The sequence below is a fragment of the Nelumbo lutea genome, chromosome 3, assembly GCF_056320005.1.
Source record: "Nelumbo lutea isolate HS-2025 chromosome 3, American lotus-T2T, whole genome shotgun sequence".
NCBI classification, from domain to species: domain Eukaryota; kingdom Viridiplantae; phylum Streptophyta; class Magnoliopsida; order Proteales; family Nelumbonaceae; genus Nelumbo; species Nelumbo lutea.
In genome coordinates, this window is record NC_142686.1 from 2,867,315 (window position 1) to 2,892,021 (window position 24,707).

The 24,707-nt window shown below is 38.5% G+C and overlaps 2 protein-coding genes across 2 annotated transcripts; one reads left to right on the forward strand and one right to left on the reverse strand.

Moving 5' to 3' along the window:
• Positions 1-1,017: 1,017 nt before the first annotated feature.
• LOC148862383 (uncharacterized) lies at positions 1,018-12,099 on the forward strand. Its single transcript, XM_088981436.1, is given in 4 exon segments — positions 1,018-1,150; positions 5,839-5,914; positions 7,094-9,673; positions 9,675-12,099. Coding segments are annotated over 4 exon segments (4,995 nt in total). The 3' UTR covers positions 11,881-12,099.
• Positions 12,100-22,468: 10,369 nt separating this feature from the next.
• LOC148862384 (NAC domain-containing protein 83-like) lies at positions 22,469-24,488 on the reverse strand. Its single transcript, XM_088976741.1, has 3 exons — positions 23,824-24,488; positions 23,137-23,429; positions 22,469-22,945 (listed from the first exon to the last, which is right to left on the reverse strand). The coding sequence occupies exons 1-3, from the start codon at positions 24,002-24,004 to the stop codon at positions 22,628-22,630; spliced, it is 792 nt and encodes a 263-aa protein (XP_088832867.1). The 5' UTR covers positions 24,005-24,488; the 3' UTR covers positions 22,469-22,627.
• Between the last annotated feature and the right edge of the window lie 219 nt (positions 24,489-24,707).

Consider the following 24,707-nt stretch of genomic DNA (forward strand, 5'->3'; position numbering starts at 1 on the left):
TGAAGATTATATGAGAGAGCTAGAGAGCAGGGGTTACTTCCATTTTTTTCATCCCCCTTCCCTTTGGGGGGTGAGGTCTTTATATACCGGAGTCCTCGCGGGTTAGGTGGGTGAAAAGCCTCCAAACGGTAAGACTCGTCGCATCCCGTCAGAATTGGGGTACGGTGGTGAACTCCTCGAGGTCGTCAGGCTGGCGTTTGTGTCAGGCGGCTAGGTCGGTGCCTGGGCCGGGTTGTCAGAGGGGTGCCTGCGTCAGTCGGCGGGTCAGTGTCTAGTCCAGGTCGTCAGGTCGGCGTCTGTGTCAGTCGGCGGGTCAGTGTCTAGACCAGGTCGTCAAGCTGGCGCCTGTGTCAGTCGGCGGGTCAGTGTCTAGGCCAGGTTCGTCGGTGGGCGCCTTGGCCGGATAATGCGCTAGGCTGGTCCAGGTCGGCTAGGTCGCGCAGGCCGCATGCCGCACGCAGCTCGCGCAGGCCGTGCACAGTTTGCGCAGGCCAGGCACTAGGTCGCGCGCAGGTCACGCATGCCGTGCGCTGTTCGCGCAGGCCGCGCAGGTCACGTGTGTCGTGCGCAGGTCGCGCAGGAGTGCGTCAGGCCGCGCACAGGTCGCACCAGGCCAGCCAGACCGGTGCCCGGGTGGGTCACCAACTTCGTAAATTTGTTGGCTGGGTGTTTTCCTAGTTGTCACGAGGTGCCACGTGTCACAATTTCACTGGAGGGCCAAATCTGCCCTCATCAGAACTCATCCAGGTTTTCATCATCATCATCATCTTATTGTAGTTGTATACTGTTAAAATGCTTCGCTGTTTTATTTTCCCATCGTTTGATGGTGATATGATATCCTGATTAGGCTTGTAAGAACAATTGTTTTGTTTTGGTTTTTTTTTTTCAAATTGCTTATTATTTTTAGTTGAATTTGATCATCAAAATGAATTTTTACAGAATGCAGAAGACAACGAGTATTTGGAAGGGGTGAAGCCATCGCTGGAGTTCATCATAACGACCCGAGACATCACTGTTATGGAAGCCCCTGCAACTCTTCTGGTATTCAACAACGAGAAGGGTTTCGCTCCAAAGAATATTGAATCCATTTGCAGCGTTGGGCGCTCAACAAAGAAAGGCAATCGTCAACGCGGTTACATCGGAGAGAAAGGTATACCATTCCAAGTTACCTTCGTTTGTTGCTCCCATGTGGAGTTTGATAACACTTGTAGCTATGAAAACTTTGATTTTCGAATGTCACTGGCCTTTGTTCTAGAATCACGCATTTCATGCATGATAAAATGACATTGGTATTTATTGGTAATTATTATTATTATTATTATGGTTCAAAATATGGATACAGCACGATGCAATATTTATTTTTTAGTTTTTTTTAAACCTGATTCAGATGGGTTGGTTTAAGGCCTGTCTACCCCTTGAACCGGATTAAACTCGGAGTGTATCCGAAAGCCCCCGATACAATACTTATCAAAAATTTGAACCTTGATTACTATTATTATCATTATTATTATTTATTTATTTAAGCAATACTATTAAAAATTATTTCATAATATTAAAAAGTATTATATAATAATAAATATCATTACTAAATATTTATTATTAGTTAAATCATAAATAATTATTTATTTCAAAAATCATAAAATTTGTTCATTAATAGAATATTATTTTTATTATTTATAAAATTATCAAACAATCTATTTATAAAATTATCAAACAATCATAAAATTTGGAGAAATGCTCCAAATCAAATGATATTATCTTTTCAGAACCTATAAAAAGCAAAAACATCATTTTTACTTATTTTTAGATTTCATACTCGAATAATAGTTTTTTAACTTTTGAGACATTAAACTTTAGATTTATCAAATGCCACCTTAATGGTCAGTACCATTGTAACACCTTAAAGGTATTTGCTATTTTGTGTTAATTATTTATTAAGTTAGGAATTAAATTAAAGTTGATTTTTTTTTATTTAAGGATATATGCCAATATAATTTTTTAGCATGCCTAAAGAATGCAATAATACTATGAAAGTTCATGGTTGGGTTTTGATTGGCCAAAACTCTTTTGATACCATGTCTTTCCCGCATCATAGATCTTCCCAACCATAATGGGTCTGATTATGATATCTAAAAAAATTTTGACCAATCAATTGTTATCATAAACGTGATAGTCAATTAAGTGTTATTTATCAAAATTCGTGGATGGATTTTGATTGGACATAATATCATGTCTTTCCTGCATCATAGATCTTCCCAACCATAATATATATTTGAACCGGGTGCCATGCATAGCTGATGTGTAGAGAGTATAGTGGCTCTAACTCTATTTTTGGTTAAGCGTGTTTGGTTTAGTTTTTATTTCTACAATTTGTTTTCTACTAGGTATGCTTTGTTTGTAGTTGATTCAAGCTTTTTAGTTGTAATTGCCATGTTCTTTCTATGTTTGATTCATTCTTTTTGCGGCTCATATATTAGTTTTTTTAGAATCTTTGTTATATGGTTAGTATTTGTATTTTGTAGTTCTTATGCACCATTAGAAGATGGCCTTGATCATCCATACTAGCAAAATGGTGATTTCAGCATAATTGAACCAAGAATTTTCGTTGGGTGTCATAGATGTTTTCATTTAGGCGGTTGCAACTTGCAACTAAACGTTGGGTGTGTTCATGAGTAAATATTGTTACTTATTTCATGTTTCATTTAGACTATAACGGGCAAGGTAGAATACTTGAAGATTTTTATTGGACCTGCACAATGGGTCCATTTAACACATCCTACGCTATATGATCGGTTCATGAGATCTGATCCGATTCTATTTGGTTGGATTTGGATCATTCCAGTTCTAATCTTCGGATAATAAGATCTAATTAGAAATTTGATCAGATTCAGATCACCCCTATTCAATCTGAGAAGATTTGACCAGATATATTATACATATATATAATATATGTGTTATTTATTTATTTATAAATATATTTTTATATTATAATTTATAAATTTATCATATTATGTATTTATTTATAAAATATTTGTATCTTTTGTTTTTACTCTATATAAATTAGAATAATTTATTAATTTTTAAAGAAAAACAAGTCAGATCAAATCAAATCCAAATATCCGATTTACTGATGAGATTTGAATTTAAATCGAATCCTATTAGATCTGACATGAACAACGTCGGATTGGATTTGAACATATCATGATTTGAATCTGATCCAATCCGATCCGTTTTGCATCGCTAGTGTGGTGTTTATGGACCCCGCCCATGACGGAAATGAATTATACAAGCCAAAACGACCCTATTATTAACATTTATTTAATATATAAAGTGATTTAATGTAAAAAATATAATAATGAAGAAAATATAAAGATTTGTTAAATTAAATAAGTCCTTAAGATCCATTAAATATTTGTTGCGGAGACGATCAGGGGTTATGCTCTTTGCCTATTTGTAGTGGAGACAGGGATCAAATCCTATTGCCACTAAGGTTGAGGGTTATGGGTTTAGGGACTAGGGTTTTGCCTATTTGTAGTGGAGACGAGGGATCAAATCCTATTGCCCACTAAGGTTGGGGGTTATGGGTTGAGGACTACGAGTTAATCCAATTGTGGGGACTTTATTTCAAATCCAATTGGTTACTCTCACTCTTAAACAAAAACTTTCTTTCAAAGACAGGTATACCTACTCCAATGCTAGTTTCAAATGATATGATTCATAAAGTGGGCTATTATTGATAAATAAAACTTACTACTCTAATAAAATATTAATTTATTCTTATGAAAGCATAATAAATTAACAAAAATAACAAAGTAACAATAAAATAAAAACAATAATATTAAAATATTAATAAACTGATGCAAAACGGAAAAATTCCGGTTGATTTTGATTATGGCTTCCAGATGAATCATGCGACAATGATAGAAACCCGACTTCGATTATCGTTTGAACCAAAAATGAATTGGAAATAGACGATTCCAATTCTAATTTCAATCCTAACTGAAAACCAGATGGACCCTTAGATTAGTGGAAGGAGTGAGTCTTTATTCATCATCATCATTGTCCGTGCCTTATGGCAACCGAAGGAGTGAGTCTTTACCATTTATGCAAAATGTTGAGGGAGGCTTTTGGAGAGGTCAAAGTTCATAGGAGCTTAGATCATCGTCACAGGGGAGCTAAGGAGGTTTAAATAATTTACCTTTTATTTTTAATATTTTCTCCTTCTTCCCCTGGTTTATCTCCTCTTCCTCTATCTCTTCCTAAATCTGCCTCTTCTCTCTCTTTCTCCCTCCCTCTCTCCTGGTTCTCTGAGTCTGTCTAAATATTTTGACCAAGCCCAATACCAATTGAGCCTAGATGTACTAACAAAGCACAAGAAACATTGTGCCCAATAGCCCTAAGAGGAATTAATTAGAGCTTTGGTGGAAGTGGAACTAATAAAGGGGCGCTAACTCCTTAATTTCCTTTGTGTATAGCATTGGGAATGGTTGTTGGCACCAATTCCTAATATCTCAAAAAGAATTTTGGGAGGAGTTTCACCAGATTTGATAAAATAACCTGGAAGGAGAGAGAGCAAACGGTTCCGCTGTTCCGGGTTCCCCTTTGGGTCTTCGTGGAAACTCGAAAGCCAAATAAATAAACCAACTTCCCATGGAATTCGTGTATCCCATTTTTGGGTTGTTAATGGCGGATGCACTAATTGCTGCTAAGAAATTGCGTTCAAGCTTTTTAAAATAATCCGGTTTTACAGAGTCAGATCCTCTGGCAGCCCAAAACTAAATTTTTCTAGAGCGAATTACCGAAACCTCCTCTGGAATTTCTGGCCGTTGCTGAGATCTCTTGAAGTTTCGTACATGAGCCGAGCTGTGATGGGATTGAACCTGGAAACCGGTTCTTTCCAAGGATGAATTTGCTAAGCGACGTCAGCAATCAAAGATTTGGATTCAACTCTCCTATCAAGTTGTCGGAGACGTCAACATATTGAAGTGAAACGACCCGGTTGAAATCTGTAGGCAAGTTGCTTGTGAAAGAGTTGGAATGTAAGTCGAGGAATGTTACGTTCTGGCAACCGGATATCTCCGACGGTATGATCCCGTCAAATGATTTGAACCGAGATCTAAGAAACTCAAATTGCGCAGCTTCCCGATTTCTGGCGGAATAGGACCAATAATCTTGTTGCCATTGGCTCTGAATTGGATTAACGACGTGCATTTCCCAATCTTGGGTGGAATTTGACCTGAGAGATTTTCGACAGTAGCAACAGCTTGTTTAGACTCTACAACTCAAAGATTCCTCTTGGAATCGGACCTCTGTATCTAATCTCTTTTTATGAGACTTCCTTCTGAGACTTCGTTCAAAGTTCGTTCACATTCAAAGTCCAAACTTCTCTGCAATTCTCTCTCCCCATCCCGTTTATTCTCTCTCTCTCTCTCTCTCTCCATTTGTTCTCTCTCTCCCTATCGCCCCTATTTCATCATAGCCGCTGCTGCAACTTGTAGCAGTGGCAGACCTCTCCAGCAGCGCCTCTCTCTCTCTCCCCCCTTCCCCTTTTCGTTCTCCCTACTTTCTTCTTCTTCCTCCGCCCCCTCCCAAATCTACAACTCCCAACCGTTGCTTCTTGACTCGCATTGGAAGAGGGCAACGACACCCCTTCCCCTCTTCGTTCTCCCTATTTTCTTCTTCCTTCGTCCCCCTCTAGATCTGTAATTCCCTATTTTTTTCGTTGAGAAGATTTCTCCTCTCCTCCTCTCCTCTCCCGACGGTCAGACGACTTAAAAAAAAGGAAAAGATCACACCCGTCTGTAGATCTGAGACTTGCGACTATGTTTCCTGTTCCAGTAGAAGATCTGGGACCTGCAAGTGAGAGTGATGTCGTCTTCAGCATTCTCGTGACGAGAGAGACCATGAAAAACAGGTTTGTAAAAGCTAAAATAACGATGGCAAATTTGAAGGAGAACAGGAAGAAAGAGAATGACGGAGGGAAGAGAAAGGTCAGATGAGGTAGGGGTCCAGTCAGGAGGAAAGGGATGAGGGTAATATTGGGTTTTAAAATGTTTTACGCTAGCGACAGGGGTAGAACTAGTCAATGGTAAGAAATCTTAAGGATACGTTTGTCAATTAGTTAAACAGTAAGAATAATTTAAGAAATTTATCCTAAATAAAATTCAAACTTAATACTGAACCCAACAACCTAATTAAAATCCGACCTCTAAATTTCCCTCTTATCAGAATAAAGATGGTGCTTGCGTTCTCTCTCTCTCCCCCTCCCTCCCAATAGATGATTCGGTGCTTCTGATACAAGATTCTGTTTCTGATATAAGATGCGTTTTCTTTACTTTTGGTTAAATGGTCTATTAAGGCTGTATTTGGTTGCAATGCAAATAAATTTGTATTGATGTAAAATTATGACAGTGCAAATGATTTGTGTATAAATTTAATCAATTTTTATTTTAAAATTTAGCTTATTTTGTTTGATTGCATTACAAATGAAATAAATTATGGCATGGAGTAGAATAAGTAAAACCCAAAACAAAATTAGACTAGAATTTGCATTTTTTTCATTTGCACTTCCATCCATTTATACTGGTGTTAATAAAATGGCATTGCAACCATGGTTTTCAAAACTGGACTGACCAAATGGTCGGACCGGAAAAACCAGGAATGGGTTCACTTGACTGGTTCCGTTTTCCTCTAAAATTGCTTTTTTTTTCCCAAAACCGTTAGTTTTGATCGGCAAACTGCTGAACCGGCCGATTAACTGTTCGAACGATTTTGACCATTTTCTAATTTTTTAATTTTTTTAGTTTTTTGTCAGAACGGTTCGATCACCCGTTTGTTTTTAAAAACATGATTGCAACCAAACACAGTCTAAGTGTCGCCTTTGATAACCTAGTTACCTAAACTTGAAATGGTTAATATTTTTGCATTTCTTGAAATGATATTCTCGTTAGTGAATCATTTAAAAATGTATTGTACAAGATTTGTGTTAATTTCTTGAAATGGTTAATAATTTTGCATTTCTTTCTTGATATATTTCACAATGTCAGTGAACATATAGCAGACTTTATCTCGTGGATGCCTTGGATTGATATAGGTATTCTTTTACGTGCTTTTCTAGACAACCTAAACTTGGATATTCTGCAGGTATTGGGCTCAAGAGTGTCTTTCTTATCACGGCACAACCTTACATTTTCAGTAATAGGTATCAAATAAGGTTCAGTGAAGAACCTTGTCCAGTTTGTGACATTGGATATATTGTTCCCGAGTGGGTTGAGGCAAATCCCACTATTGCTGATATACAACAAGTATTTAGTCCTTCCAAATCCCTTCCGATGACTATCATGGTCCTGCCTCTGAAGCCTGATAAGGTAGGACCTGTGAAACAGCAGCTCTCAGGCATACACCCTGAAATTCTACTATTTCTTTCCAAGATCAAACATCTTTCTATCAGAGAAGATAATGCTGACCCTAGCCTTGATACGGTTAGTTCAATCTCTATTTCAAGTGAGACTGATTTCATTACAAGGAAGAATATTGGTGCGGAGTCCTATACACTTCATCTCTCCGCTGAGGAAAATGGTGATGAACGTGAAAAAGAATTAAGCTATCACATGTGGAGGCAGAAATTCCCCGTTGTGCTGGAAAATAGGATGGAAAGGAGTGAAGTTGATTGTTGGGTGATTACACTGGCATTTCCACATGGACAACGCCTTAATAGGGGAATGGTCTCCCCTGGGGTCTATGCATTTCTTCCTACTGAAATGGTCACAAATTTTCCCTTCATTATTCAGGCTGATTTTATTCTAGCATCATCCAGGGAAACAATCCGCTTAGACAGCCCATGGAACCAGGGGATTCTGGATTGTGTCCCCTCTGCTTTTGTTAATGCCTTAATCTCACTTGTGAAAACAACACAATCTGCTCCAGTATCATCTCTGCCCAGTATTTTTGAGTTTCTACCATTGAACAGCTCCATGTATCCTAAGCTAAATGCTGTGAGGGAGTTGATCAAAGAGAAACTGGTTGAGGAAAACATCATTCCATGTGAATCGGATATGGAGCAAAAATTCTTTTGTAAGCCCAATGAAGTAGGTAGGGTTATGCCTTCTTTCTGGAATATCCTGATCAAGGCAAGGAAGCAGGGGGTGAATTTGCATAATTTGTCATCCCATGGGAAGTATGTTCTGAATGCTGCATTTGATAAGAAGCAATATGATAATATCTTGAATTTCTTGGGAGTGGAATACATGGATGTGGAATGGTACTCGAGGTGCATCCCGAGTTCTAATCTGGTACTCGGAGTTTCTGAAGATACCTACGTGGAGCTTCTCTTCTTTATTGCTGATAATTGGATTTCCTGTTTCCGGAACACAAATATCAAAAACATACCCCTTCTGAAATATGTTGGTCACAATGGGTATGTGTCTTTGTGGAGCATAAATGAAGCAACACGGCGGAATGGTGGTAGAGTATTTTTATCAAAATATCCTAATTGTGTCTCATGGTTAATTGATTGGAACCAGGAGTTCAAATGTATAGGAGATTGGTTCTTTGTGCCGAAAAGCACTCAGGAGGCTCTATGTCTACATCAAAAGAAGGAGACAATAATTGAATGGCTTTCAGATAATGTGTCAATTAGTACCATAGGTATATATAACCTTGTTGTTCATCTTATAAATTCTATCAACAGTGACAGAAGGCTTGTTATTGCTCTTGCTCATTTCTTGTATCACTCTCTCTCGGAATATTATCTGTCTGAGAGAGAAGTTCATCAACTGTGCAAGTTGGATAAGATGCCCCTTGTAGATAACTATGGGTGTGTGACCACACTCAAAAGTGCAGTTCTTGTCCCTGCAAATGGAAGTAAGTGGGTGCGACTTATTGGCTCAAATCCATGGAGAAGAGAAAACCATGTTGAATTAGGAGAAGACTACCTATATGCAAGTCGTTTTGCAGGTGTTCGTACATCTGAGAATCAGCTTATGAAGTTCCTGATGACTTATGTTGGAGCTTCTGATATACCAGATCTTCATCCTCCTAATGCTGTATTTCCTACAGTATCTTCCCCTTTGACTAAAGAAAACACATTTTTGTTGCTGAACTGGATCCGAAGTCTGAAAACTAGAGGAATACAATTACAAGGAAGGTTCTTGAAATGTATAAAGGAAGGAAGTTGGCTGAAGATTTCTTTGGGTCGCAGTTCTGGTTACAGGCCTCCATCACAGTCATTCTTCCCAACTACATCATGGGCAAATATCCTGCAGTGTGGCTCTGTGCTGGTTGATATTCCCTTGGTAGATCAAGGATTCTATGGTAATGAGATAAATGACTACAAAGAAGAACTAAAAACAGTTGGGGTGATGTTTGAATATGGGGAAGCATGCCAATTCATTGGGGATCATCTTATGTCTCTCGCAGCTTCATCCAAGTTAACCAGAGCCAATGTGCTTTCAATACTCAACTTCATAAAAATTTTGAGAGAGAATTATATGCCTCCAGAAAATTTCATCAGGAGTATCAAAGAGGGTCAATGGCTAAGGACTTGTCAAGGTTACAGGTCTCCCGTCGGATCGATTTTGTATGATTCAGAATGGAAAGCTGCCACACAAATCAGTGACCTACCGTTCATTAATCAGGACTATTATGGGGAGGAAACCCTTAACTTCAGAAAGGAGTTTCAGCCAAAATTACCAGCTTGTGATAGGCAATTTCAGGTTCCCTTCATCCTGGAATTCTCTTACGGTTGATGCCTTCTTCTTGATACTGGAGTGCATTCGGCATTCTATATCTTCTCAAAATCTTGTTGGACTACTTAAAGATAAGAAGTGGTTGAGGACCAATATGGGCTACAGGTCACCATGTGAATGCTTCCTGTTTAAATCTGAATGGGGTTGCCTTTTGCAGGTTTTCAGTGATTATCCACTGATTGATCACAATTTCTATGGAGCTCGTATTTACTCCTATGAGAATGAGTTGAAGGCAGTGGGGGTTGTGGTAGATTTTGAGCAAGTAGCTAAGGCATTTGCTCGTTATTTTAAGTGGAAAATATCTTCTTCCTCTCTAAGGAAAGAAAACGTACTCTCATTTTTGGCATGCTACAAACATCTAAAGAAAGGAGATTATAAATTTCCTTCTGAGCTTAACAAGTGCATCAGGGAGGAAAAATGGATCAAGACACGTCTGGGCAATAGGTCACCTGCGGAGTCTATTTTGTTTTGCTCTGATTGGGATTGTATCTTGCCTGTTGCATTGCTTCCTTTTATAGATGATAGTGACAACGGCTATGGCAAGGGCATCAAAGAGTTCAAGGATGAGCTGAAGGTGTTGGGAGTTGTAACTGAATTCAAGGAGGGGGCAAAGTTTGTTATTGATGGTATTACAATACCCCGGAATCCTAGTCATATGACTCCTACCAATGTGATTTCTTTGTTAAAATGCATTCAAAATATACAGCAAGAAATGGGGCATGATTCCTTGCCCAAGTCATTTCTGAAAAGAATCAGTGGAAGATGGTTGAAGACCTATATGGGTTATAAACCTCCAAATAACTGCCTCTTGTTCGATTCAAAGTGGAGTATGTTCTTACAGCAGGAAGATGGACCATTCATTGATGATGGGTTTTATGGCTCTAGCATCAGTTCCTATAAGAAAGAGCTCCACGCGATAGGAGTTACTGTAAATGTTGCAGATGGATGTGAGCTGCTTGCCAGTTACCTCGAATCCCATTCTCAGTTTAGTGCTATATCTCGAATCTACAAATACTTGAGTAAATTTAATTGGGAGCCGGAAAATAAAGCTTCTACAAGGATTTGGATCCCAAATGGAACTGCCAGGGGAGAGTGGGTAAGACCTGAAGAATGTGTCCTTCATGATGGGGATAGTCTCTTTGGCTTGAAATTGAATGTCTTGGAGAAACACTATGACACAAAATTATTAAGCTTTTTCTCCAAGGTATCGAAGGTTAGGTGGAGGCCTTCGATTGATGATTATTGCAATCTATGGAAGGATTGGGAAAATTCAGGTTGCCCATTGAAATACTATGAATGTTGTGCTTTCTGGCTCTATGTTTTACATAACTGCTCTTCAAATTCAAATTTCGAGAAACTTAGCAACAGCATGTCAAAACTGCCAGTGGACACAGGCTCAGGTGAAATTCTGTTAGTTGGAAAGCAAGATGTGTTCATTCCTGATGATCTGCAACTCAAGGATCTCTTTGAGAAGGCTTCTATGCATCCTTTATTTATCTGGTATCCTCAACGGGGCTTACACTTTATGTGCCGAGGTAAGCTATTTGAAATATACAGCAGTATTGGGGTCCAAACTATCTCTGAAGCCGTAAAGAAGGACCCATCTTCCAAACTAGAATGTGTTGAACCCAAGCAGGTAAGACTTAATGAAAAACTTATTGGGAAAGAGCTATGTAGACTCATTCTTGGGTTTCTAGGTGATCCTTCACTTGAATTGAATGTAGAGAGGAGGCATCAGATCCTCAAATATCTCCTTGATGTTACTGTCTTTGAGACAGGAGAGCCAATTTCGGTAAGTTATACCTTGCCATTGTCTTCTGGAAATAATGTCACTGTCAGGGCAAGCCGCATGATCCGTTGGGAGAGAGAAAACTTGAAGCTGTTCACCCAGAAAATGGACAAATCATCTGGGCACAAAACCAAAAATGAATTTGCAACAAATTTTTCTGAGGTGATATCTGAGGGGTTGTTATGGGATAAAGAAGATCGAATTGCGGGTCTTTGTGAGCTTATCAAGTTGGGTTGCTTGTTAGAGTTTGAAGAGGACGCAACCAATTTTCTGATGAAGAGCAGAAATCTGCAAGTCTCCATGGAGGATGAGGAATTCCTTTCTTCTGTTTTCACATCTGACTGACTTTCGTGATGCTTATGTCTTCTATAGCATGGTTATGGGATTCTGGTTTTGCTTTAGTGGTTTGGAACGTGACTCTCTCTCTCTCTCTCTCTCTCAGGTTAATGATGTATTGATATAGTTGCACTGCCTATATTGGACTGTAGCATGATTGACTGTCATGATCTATCATGCGATATTCTACTGGTTCAACTTTTGTAATGTAAATTATATTTTCCCATGAAAACCTGTCAGTCATGAGTTAATGAATGGGTCTGTCATACTGATGCCTGCATTTTATGTTATGTTATGAATATTTATAGGGGAACAATCCGCTTATAAGGGACTCAGGATTCAAATCATCCTTAATGATCGGATTCGCATTCAAATTCAGATAAGCAGATATGCCATCCTAGACTCTAGAATAGAGTAGAAATGGAGTGGGAAGAGCAAAATAAACAGGCAAATAAAATTTGGGTTGGTAATTTGGTATAATAAAGATTTGAAACAGAGAGAAATGGTGGGAGTGGGAGCGTTCTGGGGGGCAAAGGTGATGGAGGTGGTGATGAAACATGACTCTGGAGATCTTGTGTGGAAGATAATAAAGTTTACCACCAGCAGAAAAGCCAATGCCAAGAAGAGGCTCCTCTGGGTTTAGCAGGTCTTTCTCTCTGAGCATCAACAACTACTGCTTATTCTCAATGATCTCCACTACCCCTTGCATATAAACCACAAATCAAAGGCATGAATCTTATCATTTGAATAAATAAAAATCCTTCAAAGCTAGGTGTTTCTATATCACAGCATCTTTAATTTACTTGTTTCTGGTATTAGCACCAACTGTTTTTAACTTTTTATTACTATTTCGTTGTTTCTGGTATTAGAATTTACTTGTTTCTGGGCTGCTCTTTGATTGTTTTACTAATATTTCTTTCCTTTCAGAGGGGATAGAAAGTGCGTGTGTTCCTATTGGTTTTAATTTTGTTTATTGAAACACTTCAATGTTTCTTTCCATTATGATTCCCTTAACTGATCCATGTTTTCAGAGTAGAATCTGATCAGTTTCAAGTTGGGGAAATGAGCAATTGGATCAAATGGGGCTAGTGTTACTTGGAGTCAGTAAAAGTTAGTTTTTCGTTGTGGAGGCGATTTTAAACCATGGTTGTAGTATTTCCAATTTTCTTCTGAGGTGACATATGAAATAACTTAGGAAGCGGATACCAAAGGCCAACTTTGCTTCATCTTTTTATGGTTCCTTTTACATTTTATTGTTGCATTGGCTTTTTCCCTTCTCTTGGCTAAAAGGCTCAATGTTGAGTTAATGAAATTCGTTAGGAAAAAATAACGTGTTGAGTTAATGATGGGAAAAGGGCTCAAGTTTTACTTGTTTTTAGTTATTTTGATGTTCATTAGTAAAACATTGTGTTTGTTTCAATCACCTAGTGCAATCCTATTGTGCTTAACTATCTAAGTACAATTCGGTCTCACTTCCCTACTTTTGTATTTATTCTGGGTCATAATTTGGATATTTCCTAGCAATATGATGTGGGAATGAAATAGCTAAATCTAGATACCATAGCAGTATCCACTTTATGATCATGTAGAACTAATGTTGTCAAAACCTTATTATTTATAATATGGTTCACAATTCAAATTGTGAATCCCAAGGGTTTCCATTCACATCTTTTTTTTTTAACTTCAAAATTTACTTTGGGTGGAGGGGCAGCCACCTTAAAATTTTATTTGCATAATAATTAGAAACAATAAATAGTACAGCGGAGGATAGGATTAGGAATTAATGTGATAGAAATGCGAATGCTAAGATGGATGAGTGGAAAAACTAGAAAGGATAGGATCAGGAATGAAGTTATATGTAGGAACCTAGAAATATCTCCAATAGGTGATAAAATGAGAGAGAGTAGACTAAGATGGTTTGGGCACGTGCATAGAAGACCACCAAGTGGCTGAGAGAGAGAGAGTTTAATGCTGAAAGAGTCCTCCTCTATTCCTTTTCTGCTCTACTACTTATAGTGTTACAATCTTGACTGTTACATCTGTTACAAGCAGATGGCAGTTGTTACAAGTGGCTGGTTAGTTGAGCTGATGTGGCCTCCTCTTGTAAACTGACTAACTGCCTTCTGTTGGTCTGTTCCAACAGTCTTGACAACCCAATTGGATGGCAGTTGTTACAAGTGGATGGCAGTTATTACAAGTGGCTGGTTAGTTGAGCTGATGTGGCCTCCTCTTGTAAAACTGACTAACTGCCTTCTGTTGGTCTGTTCCAACAGTCTTGACAGTAGTAGTAAGAAATGATATAAACACTAATAATTTAACCGTGGATATCACTTTAAATGGAACAGATTGGAAAAACAAGATTCATGTATCCAATCCCATATAGTTGGGATGATGAAGAGTACAGGGGAGGACATAGCCTGCCTTGCCCCAAACCCAATACAAGAGCACACCCTAAAACCCTTAGCCCATCCATGACACTATCTTATTCTTAACTTTAGGATTTACAAAGAGTCATCAAATAGGCAACTTCTAACAGAAGATAGAAAGAGAGTCAGCCTTGTCAAATGCATGGCAGCACAAATTGTCACAAGAAAAGTTTGTCAAACTATTGGCTACCATGTTGTGGCTGTTTCCTTCCCTCAAGATATGCACTAACTCAATAGACATATCTGCAGTGCAGCTATACTCCTGGTCTAGAAGATGCAAAATTTTCCAGGAAGACCGGAATATTGCTCTTGAAAGTTAGCTTTCCCAGCCCCAAGGCTCTAGCAAAGTATAGTGCATCAATATACTTTTGGGGAAAAAATCCTTATGGTTACTGTTTGAATCTTACAATCTAATTCATAAATCTTAATGTTCTGTTCTATTTATGCAATTAGAATCAATTGGATAGGTTGATCAAAATCTACTTGAACACATTTTTGAGTTTATTGTGCATCATATGTGGTTAATTAGTTGCTTTATGTGGGCTAATAGACTTTGAAGGCAGACTTGACTATTATTTTTTGCTTGCACTCTTCAAGTGATAAACGTTGTAATAAATGTCTTGCATTGCTGCCTTGATAACCATGATTTGTCATTTAAAAACTATTATTTTGATCAATAACAATAATCAAGGAAAACCTGCTCCATCAGTCTTCACTCAGAAATTACTATGGATTGGGGTCTGAAATGGTTCGATCACCCAAATCAGATCTAGGTTTGGCAGCTTTGGCTTAAGTGCCTGTGACTTGGTGTCTGTATGCTGCCTTGATAAATATGCTTTTTCATTTTAAAACATTTTTTTATCAGCAACAGTAATGACACCATCAGTCTTCACTCAGAAATTACTATGGATTGGGGTCTGAAATGGTTTGATCACCCAAATCGGATCTAGGTTTGGCAGCTTTGGCTTAAGTGCCTGTGACTTGGTGTCTGTATGCTGCCTTGATAAATATGCTTTTTCATTTTAAAACATTTTTTATCAGCAACAGTAATGAGGGAAATTTTATTAATTTAAGAAGGAAAAACCCACCGGATCAGTTAACTTTATAGACCAAGGGGGGCAATACAAACCGATCAAGGCTTACAAGAAAGACAGCTCAAGTGGTTGGAAAATTTACAAATAAGCCCGTCTCTGGAAACCTCCATTCTAGTTCTCCTCTAGTAACTCCTGCCCGGGCCATAGTGTTAAAGCCATTAGCAGATTTCAATATCCATCTGAATTCAGATTGGATGTTAATTATCTTGATTTTTTCAGCATGTGTCTAATAACCCAAGCATTTTTTATTTTGACATAGAAGGGGGAATGACTTGCCAGCATTGTTCATGACCAAAAGATTTAGCCTCCCTTGCCATATAATGGGCAGGCATAGAAGGGGAGTGTGGTGGATAAGCTTCTATGAATGGGCCACTGGTATATCTTCTCTAAGGACTGGTTTTATTTTGACATAACAATTGTCAATGCATCATAAATCTCACGCTTCCATTAAAGAATATCAAAAAGCAATTTAGGCTCATGGGATTCAGTGATCTGCATTGAACAACAAATAGCTTCATTGGTACCCATTGGGATGCATGGTCTTAAGATTTTCATGGTTATTAGTTGCCAGAGTTTCATCTACTGCATCTATCTCTTTAGGGTTGTTAATGGGTTTGATAGAACCAACAGACCTGAACCAAACTGTTTCTAATACAGGATCTGGGTCTGTACTATGTGTCCCAATTGTCATATTATGACGTCCAAATGTGTCAACTTAACAAATAAGTAGGTTAATTGTTAAATTGCAGGTTAAAAAGTATAGCTATCAATGATCTGGTTCGGAATTGGTTCTGCACGTTTATTTGTTGGGTTGGGTCTGAGTCTCCCTTGACCTGGTCCAGACTTGACCAATTTGATAGGATTATGTCTCTTACATCAAGAGATGCAGACATGAACTTGGTTTTTTTTTTTGAGTATAATGTATTGCTCTGTACACTTAACCTTTCCATTTATTTGTGGCCCAAACCTTCTGAACAAGAAAATGAGCAGTACTCTCCTTGCCTGATTAGATATTACGAAATTCTTTCTTCTTTTTTCAGGCCTCGTAAGTTGATATTGGATGGAATATCTATTTCTTTGGTAGCCAGCCACGACAGGGGCCTTGGTTCCTGAAGACTGGTTAATGGAATATCTGGTATCAAATATATAACATAAATATAATTTTCTTTTGTGCCAGTTTTATATCAAAACCAATGGATCTAACTTCATTATTTAGGCATTCTTGCCTGTGTCTTACCGTTGTATAGAACATGGATAAATGGCAAGTGAAACACTGTTTATTTTAGCTTTTCTTGGCTTTTGAACTTACAATTTCCTCATTGATTATAGTATTCATCTGCAGTTAAGGTAAAGATGGAAGGAAAATCATTTCCTGAAATCTGAACAACATTATTGCCATCTGTTTAGCAAATGCCAATGATTCCATTCTAGTGGTGAACCTATGCTATTGAATGCAGTGGTAATGATTTTGTTCCAGGTAGCATTCAAATATTCTGTTAATTAACCACATGCACCCACTCCAAGAAATGCAATAACTTGTAAAGCTCCATGGGTGCTCTCATGGGAACAGGGGCGATTTGGAGTTGTGGGAATGACCCACTTGGATATGGGGGCTCGTTCTATTAGTAATTCCCACTGTGTAGGAATTACTGCTTTGCTTAAATATGTTCAGGAATTATTGTCCAACCAGGTGTAAGCTTTGCAACATTTCTCTTGGGATGTTTCTCTCTTGTAGATTTTTGGAGAAATGTTATGATATTCATTTCATCAAAATGAAGTTACTCTCTACTTGGTGCTGATGTGCATTAAGTATTTCAGTTGAATGGAGTTCATTCGAATCTGGGCTGGCTTGCATTTTCTCGGTGCATTTGTTTTGGATTGCTTCTGTTCTTTGGGATGTTACTCTCTTGTAGATTTTTGGAGAAAGTTAATGAAATGAATTTCATCAAAATGAAGTTACTCGGTACTTGGTGCTTATGTGCGTAAACTATTTCCGTTGAATGGAGTTTATTCGGATCTGGCTGGCTTCAATATTTTTTTTCTTGGTGCATTTGTTTTGGATTGCTTTTCTGTTCTTTGGTGTTCCTTGACCTCTCTGACTTTTGTTTGGTTCTATTTCATCCAACCGTTGCAACACAATTTATTTCACTCTATCAAAACAGACGGAGAAAATTCAACTAATTAACTTTGTGAAAGGACTATTCTATATTTTAGATGACTTGTTAAAGAAAGATTTGAGAGCCATTGCTTGGTTCAATGGTAGGCCGTCAAGATTAGGGGTGAAAAGCCAACAAGATCTTTGGGAATAATGTTGCACAGGCTGAAGGTTTCATCACTATTTTGATGGTTTTCTGCTAATCAGCTTACATGATTTGGTGGGATGGGGTTGCTAGTTTGCTACAGCCTACAGACTACTACTTGCTAGGCTGCTATTAGTTGAGCTGTGGAAGGAATCCAAAAACTCATCTCAGAATGCTTACTCTCAACACTAACTAATATTGGAAGTTCAATAGGAAATCCATTTCCTCCCCTTGGCAGTAATGGTTCCAATGTTATTGTTAGGAGAAAGTTCTTCAATTACCAATCTCACGTTGGGTAAGCTAATGTCGGTTAGTAGTATTGTTCAAGAAGTAAACGCGGTTCCAACTTCCAACTTGGTGTGCAACTCGGGCTGAGTTGTTTCAGGGCGAGGTCCACCCTAGCCCAATCTGTTGTGTTAAAAACTTATTAAACCCTCAACCTCAACCTAGTCAAACCCAATCTTAAATCCATGGTCCTTGACCCTAATTCAATCTAATTAAATTATTAAATTGGGTGTACAATATAACAATAATCACAATTGTAACAACATATAGGGTTCTGGTTGGGTTGGGTCGGATTACCCAAAGCCAAAAGTTATGGAAACATCTCAAGTTGCAGGCACTGTTAGTGAATGGTCATCATATTTTCCGGTTCCAGATTAATTTATAGAAGAATAAATGCTTATTCTTAGGTATGGTGGTGGTGTGTCACTAAGAATTTATATTCGGCATCCAAACCAAAACCAAGACCAAGGGAGACAATAAATTGGCTGGCTCATAGGAACTTCTAGTTCTAGTGGAAGGCTAGTTCTACTGACATTCCAAATTACTTTATAAAGTGAAGAAAGTCTCTTTATTATTCCCTTTCTGTCCTGCAACTGCAATTTGTTTGATGTACGGCGGTAAAACTTATTCTACACAGTTTATGCACAAGTGAGAGACGTTTAAAAAGTTTTCTTGTGTAGCCGCACAGGTTGACTGACTTTTATCCACCACCAACCACACGGGACTGCAGCTGGCTACTCAGCCTTGTGTTATAAATTGCCATTGATATTTAATATTTAATCGGGCTGGGCTGCATTGTTTTGATAGGATAGGAAGTTAGGAACTAGGAAGCAAGCATCAGATTGGAGATTGGGTAGAATAGATACATGGCCACAGCCTTAAGATAGTAAAGCTACAGAACCAGAAATTAGCTCATCATTCATATTTCAGTTCACTCACTCACACATTGACATTTCCAATAGAAAAAGAATGATTGGGGCAGTCTCCAAATAATAAAAGTTCATTGACTTTGATAAACTTTCCACTGTTGAAAGTTGAAACAATTTCTTCTCTTTCCCTAGGGGCTAGGGCGGTCAATCAAAGCTTGTACTCCAGAATCTTTTGAGGCTGAGCCTGAGCAGCCATCTCCATTCTCAACCGTTTGAAGTTTGAACCACAAGACAACCACCACATATCCATGCCGGAACAGGATTCTCATACTTCTGTTTCCCTTTCACCGACCAACCATTGAATTATATGCCTCCTGCTCTAAGCTCTACAATTGACCTCTCTCTCTATATATATATATATCTATATCTATATCTATATATATTTATCAAATCAAAACAGGAGACAATAGGAGTATAAATAAAATTACTGAAAAGATTCAAAGGATTACTATTTACTAGCACCCGGCCATGGCGTGGCAACATCATTCCTCAGATAATGAAAGGTGACTGGATGGGTGAGAAACAAAATATATGATCCATATTAGCTCAAGTGAATGGACTAGTACCATGCTTTGCTCCACACACAATCCACAGAGAAGTAGTCTTGAGTTGAGGCTGAGAGTCCTTATCAGTAAAACACATCAATCACGTATAGTTAAATGTGTCCTTTTTTTTTTTTAAGTTTTTTACATGCTCACCAAGCAATTAGTATCTCCTTACATCTCTGAAATCTCTGACTCATTTTGGCTATCGGGTCATCACTCACAGGTCAAATGGTCCGACCATCTTGGTCTAGTTGCCCGATTCACCAAAAGATTAAAAAAATGTAAATTAAATAATTAATCAAATTTTATATTCAACACTTTGATGTTATGCTTTAATTATTAACCCTATGTTACATCAAAACAAGTTAAAACAAGTATTGTAACAACACCTACCACTCTACCAATGCAGACTTTTAATGGAGCTGTACCAAGTCAACATTTCTGAAAACTGGGCATCTGGAGAGAGCAACCGTTTTTGGTGTGGGGTGGTGGTCCGACCATCCAGTCGGATTCTTGTCAGGCGAAAAGAAAGTTCAACAACATACATTCCCTATCGGCAACGGCAAGGAAAAGTTTTTATTGAGTTCCAAAATTGCCCATAAGCATGAAATGACAAAGATGCTTGAAGGAGTGGAGGTGATGAGATCAGGTGGTGGAATTACAAAGGTCCAATTGATTTTAGTTTTTCCTTTGGATTTGGATTTGGGTTTGGATGGTCTACCACGGCCAACCCACGTGATTGACAAAAGGGGAGAAGGGGGGGAGCCCCAAGTCAGCAACCATCTACAATCTCTCACCTCTCATCCTTTCGTCTCTTTGAACCTGAAAGTGAAATATGAATGAAAAAGGTGACGTGAAGAACTCCAACAGCCTTAGATGATTCTAAACCCCTATTACAAGAAACTCTGGTCGGCAATTTTTTTACTTTTCTTTTCCAGTTTTCCTCTCAAATGTAATTAAAAAAAAAACAAAAGAAAATATTGAAGTCAATCACTTAGCCATGGTCCAAGCTCCATAGACGTTGAGCACTTTTTATTTTTTATCTTTTACAATATTAATATTATTTAGTATATGTCGTCCATCGTGTCTCTGTCCCACACATGTGAGAGGGTTCTGAGTTCTGACCCACCATTTGATGGGTGCCACCATAAGATTTCATACATCAGGATTTCAGAAGATGATTGTGACGAACTGACGATCTGTTATATAATCTCCTGTTTTGTTTGTTGTTAATTTTATTTTACCAACTCTCAAAAGCCTTCGAAGCATTTTAATCTCCTGTTTTGTTTGTTGTTAATTTTATTTTACCAACTCTCAAAAGCATTCGAAGCATTTTAGGGCTATTTTGGTTTGATTCGAATTTTTCTTTTTGGGAGGAGGGCTTAATTGTACAATAGAAAGAGCTAAGATAGGTACTTCCTGGCTTAATATAATATTAAAAGATTTCAAGGCATTTTAATTTCCGCTCAAAACCCCTAGTTCCCTGATTCCACTCTGCTAGAGAATTGGACCCTGCCTTCTCAATCCCCTCTGTTAATTCCATTTTCACTGGGAAGTAGCAAGAAAAGCTTCAAGTGCATCTGTACTATTGTCATTGGCATAGTCAATACTTGGGGCGTCTGGAACCCTAACCTCCAATGCACCCAGCAAGAATGTCTATGTCTAAACAAGATTCTGTCTCATTAGCAGTCAGAACCATATTCCATATAATGCAGCAAAAACAAAATCATTTTCCATATAATTAGGAATTCATTTCATAATCCGAGAAAAGAAAACCTATTAAATACTAGCCTAATTAGGGCTGTTGAGAATTGGGATCTGTTCCTCACACTGGGCGCCTCACAATGACCTTACAGGCACATTCCACTGTGCGTTGGGAGCATCTCCCATAAATAATAACATGTAAGTACGGAAAATGTTCTCAATGCACGCTGGGGTGTGCCTGTGAGTTCATTGTGAGGCGCCCTGTGTGAGGAACAGATCTAGTCTCAACTGTTGAAATGCAACTTAGTGGTGATTCAATTCTGTGAGTTATAACTTCTGACTCCTTGTTTTTGCAGATTTTAGATTTCTTAGGGAAGAGATTTAATTTCAGCTCTGTGGTATTGGTTCTTAAGTAAGGTTCTGAACCCAGGAGAGATTAGAAAGAAGAGGGAAAAAAGCAATACAAGAACTGCATAATTGCAATGCAAAACAATACCACAATAGGACGGAATACCTCTTGAAGTCTTCCTATTTTACAGAGAACCATTTTTCTAAGTCCAATCTCTAGTAAACAAACTATTCTTCTGACTTCTGAGTGCTACTTATAGATAGCATGTTTCTTATGCAAGCATGGGTCATTTCTTTTAAGTAGAATCCATAAACAAAGTTGTACTAAAACCAGTTACGTTATACCATTAAATTGGGCGCTGTCGATCAAATCAAAATAAAACTAAAAGGGGGATAATTCAGTCGGAATTGGATCTGTATAAAATATGTTGAGTATTGGAAAATCGACTATGAAACAGGTCCAAAGTCTGGGACATCGATCCCATTAATCGGGCATTAAGTTCTTTGGGGGAATTTGACTTCTTTCCCATATTGAAAGGAGGAAGGAAGGACAACCCCATGCATGTGCAGAAATTCTAACATCAAGTTCATCTTCATGTGCTTGCCCAAAAGGGATCCCCTTTGACAAAGTTATGATAAATATGTGCCCTTTCTCACTCTTTCCACCCTCTTTCCTCCTTCCTTTCCCTTCTTTGGATGCCTCTCTTTCTCCATATGCTTTTCTCTTTCCTTTCTCTGTGGCATCTCTTTTCCAATAAAATCATTTGCCTTTTAATAAAAAGAAAAAGAAAAAAAGAAAGAAAGAAAGAAAAGGTGTAGATACCCTGCAGCAATAAGTTGCAATCTCCTCCCTATCATGATTCATGATGCTTTAATTATTTGTGCATTTATTCGAAAGCACGTAGCTAAATATTGATATTAATTTAATTCCCACAATATGATTGAATTAGTCCCCAAAGAAGCCCATTGATGCCAATTTCTTCTTGCTTCTTTCAGTTCTCTTGGTTTTAACCATTACGATGGACAACAAGAGACATACAGAAGTGATGGAAAATTTAGAGTTAATAATTGGATTGGTCATTCTCATTGGGTTTCCTAGAAGGCAACTACTGATACAAACTCAACTCAAGCAGCTTCATGGGTCTCTTCTCTACATGGAGACGAAGAAAAACTATTGCAACTACTGCTCTCTTCGTGGTCCGAACCATTAGAACTGACTTCGGTGATCCCACTCGAAGCTGAAGACGAGGAAGAAGACGACGACGGAGAAACTGAATTGATTCTGTCTTTGCTCATGAAATCAATGAAACTAGGCCTAGCGATCCCGAGGCTCCGAACTCTGTTCTCCTTGCAGGGTTGGGAGATTTCCTCCTCACTTTTTGTGCTTCGTTTCTTTAGAAATATGCGACAAAGAACCCAATCCTCCATTTGAATCATGGAATCCTGGTGATAGTTCAACAAGAGAAGACAAATTAATAATGCAACAAATAGGTGTTACTGAAAAGCTTTTATTAAATTACTAAAAGAAATGGGCTTTATCTTAATTCTCAATCCACTTTGTGTGTGTACTACTGTTTGATTCCCGAAGTGAATGGACACACAAAAGAGACTGCTTACTAAGACCAGAAACTTACTTGAATCGAGTTCTTCCTCTGTGGGTGTGGGGAAATGCAAACTGTTGTTCCGGGGACAACCAGGCGATATTCATGCATAACCCAGTCAGTTCTTGTTCCACGGGGAGGTTTCCCTTGGTAGAAAACAAGTGTTTTTTTCATCCCCACCACTTGGTTGCTTCTTGAAGCTACAATTTGCTTGTCTAAGCCTGTAGCTTTCCAGTAACCCGAGCCAGTTGCTCTGTTGGATCGGTTTCCATTCGGATACTTGGCTTCCCTGGCGCTGAAGAAGTATCTCTCATTCTCCAAATCACCTGAACACCAAAAACCCACAAATCAGGGCCTCAGGGGGGAAAAGAAGAAGACGAAACAGAAGCCCTAGAGCTGAACGGTCCATGTGTTAATGTCTTAAAACTTCCAAGTTGTAGTGGTTTTTAGTGAGGAGGACTCAGGAGGGGGAGGCCATGAGGCCCATGATTTTGATTTTTGAGCTTCAATTTTTAACTATCCCCTATTTGAGCGTGGTCACATTATCCCCCTACTCATTTGGGCAAGCTCCTAGGTTCACCAATCGCCTATATATTACAGCTTAATTATTACTCAGTGAGATGTGCTTCCTTTGTTTGAGTCCGCACCGGAAAAAATAAGAGAGCAGGGAGAAGTACGAAGAGAAAAATGATTAAGAACTGTACGGATTTGTTCACAGACCTGGCAAATCCCAAGGATCGTACTTGCAGATATCCACCTCAGGAATGATCGAGGCGGGCAATGGGCATGAGAACACCTTGCGCTTCAAGTATTGAAGGACTAGCTCTTCGTCTGTGGGATGAAATCTGAAGCCCGGGGGTAGCCTGATCACTCCATTCCTAACAAAATTGAACTTCTCCATGGTCGAACTCGGCCTCGAACTGTGAAGTCGCTCGATTGAATTGTGCTAAATTTTAACGACCCATGTTGAGCTATTATAGGAAAAGAAAGGGAACAAGAACAAGAACAAAGGAGACCAAGCAAGAAGAAGAAGGAGAAGCAAGAAAGAGAGAAAAAGTCGATGTGGGTTTTAGAGGAAAAGGGATGCTTCTTTTTTATAGCAATGGCGTTCGGTTCGGAGGGGGGAGGTGAAGAGAATTGAATAGGACGACACCCACCTTTGGCGTAAACAAGACTCAAACCCTTGTTTGACGCATTTCAACAAACATTTTCTGGGATTAAAAATAGGGTTCAGCCAAAAACGATTAAAAAACATTGGTTTAATCCTTACCTCAAATCAAATTAACAGCAACCAAACGCATCCCAAGAAACAACCAAAGCCAAAGGAAGCATGAAATAAATAGGCCTCTTTCCATGTTATAATATGGGTAAAAACAAACAATGCTGTTGATTTCCCCCCTTACTTCTATATTATATTTAAGATAAATAATACTTAAATTATCATAATAACCTTAAAGACCACTTAATCCTCCGAAGAAGAGAAAATCTTGGACGGTGAAAAGGGTATTTAGGTCTTTTGGAAGTATGCTCCTAAAAGTGGTGTGGGTGAAGTGAAGTCACCTCATGTCATGCTTAGCTGGCATTCACCAGCGCCCTTCAATTTT

Excerpts from the sequence above, each read along its gene's own strand:
- LOC148862384 (XM_088976741.1), bottom strand. The coding sequence starts at position 24,004 with ATGGAGAAGTTCAATTTTGTTAGGAATGGAGTGATCAGGCTACCCCCG. Across the intron at positions 23,430-23,823 it reads CGATCCTTGGGATTTGCCAG|GTGATTTGGAGAATGAGAGA; the intron begins GTCTGTGAACAA and ends TTTGGTGTTCAG. Across the intron at positions 22,946-23,136 it reads AGAGGAAGAACTCGATTCAA|GATTCCATGATTCAAATGGA; the intron begins GTAAGTTTCTGG and ends AACTATCACCAG.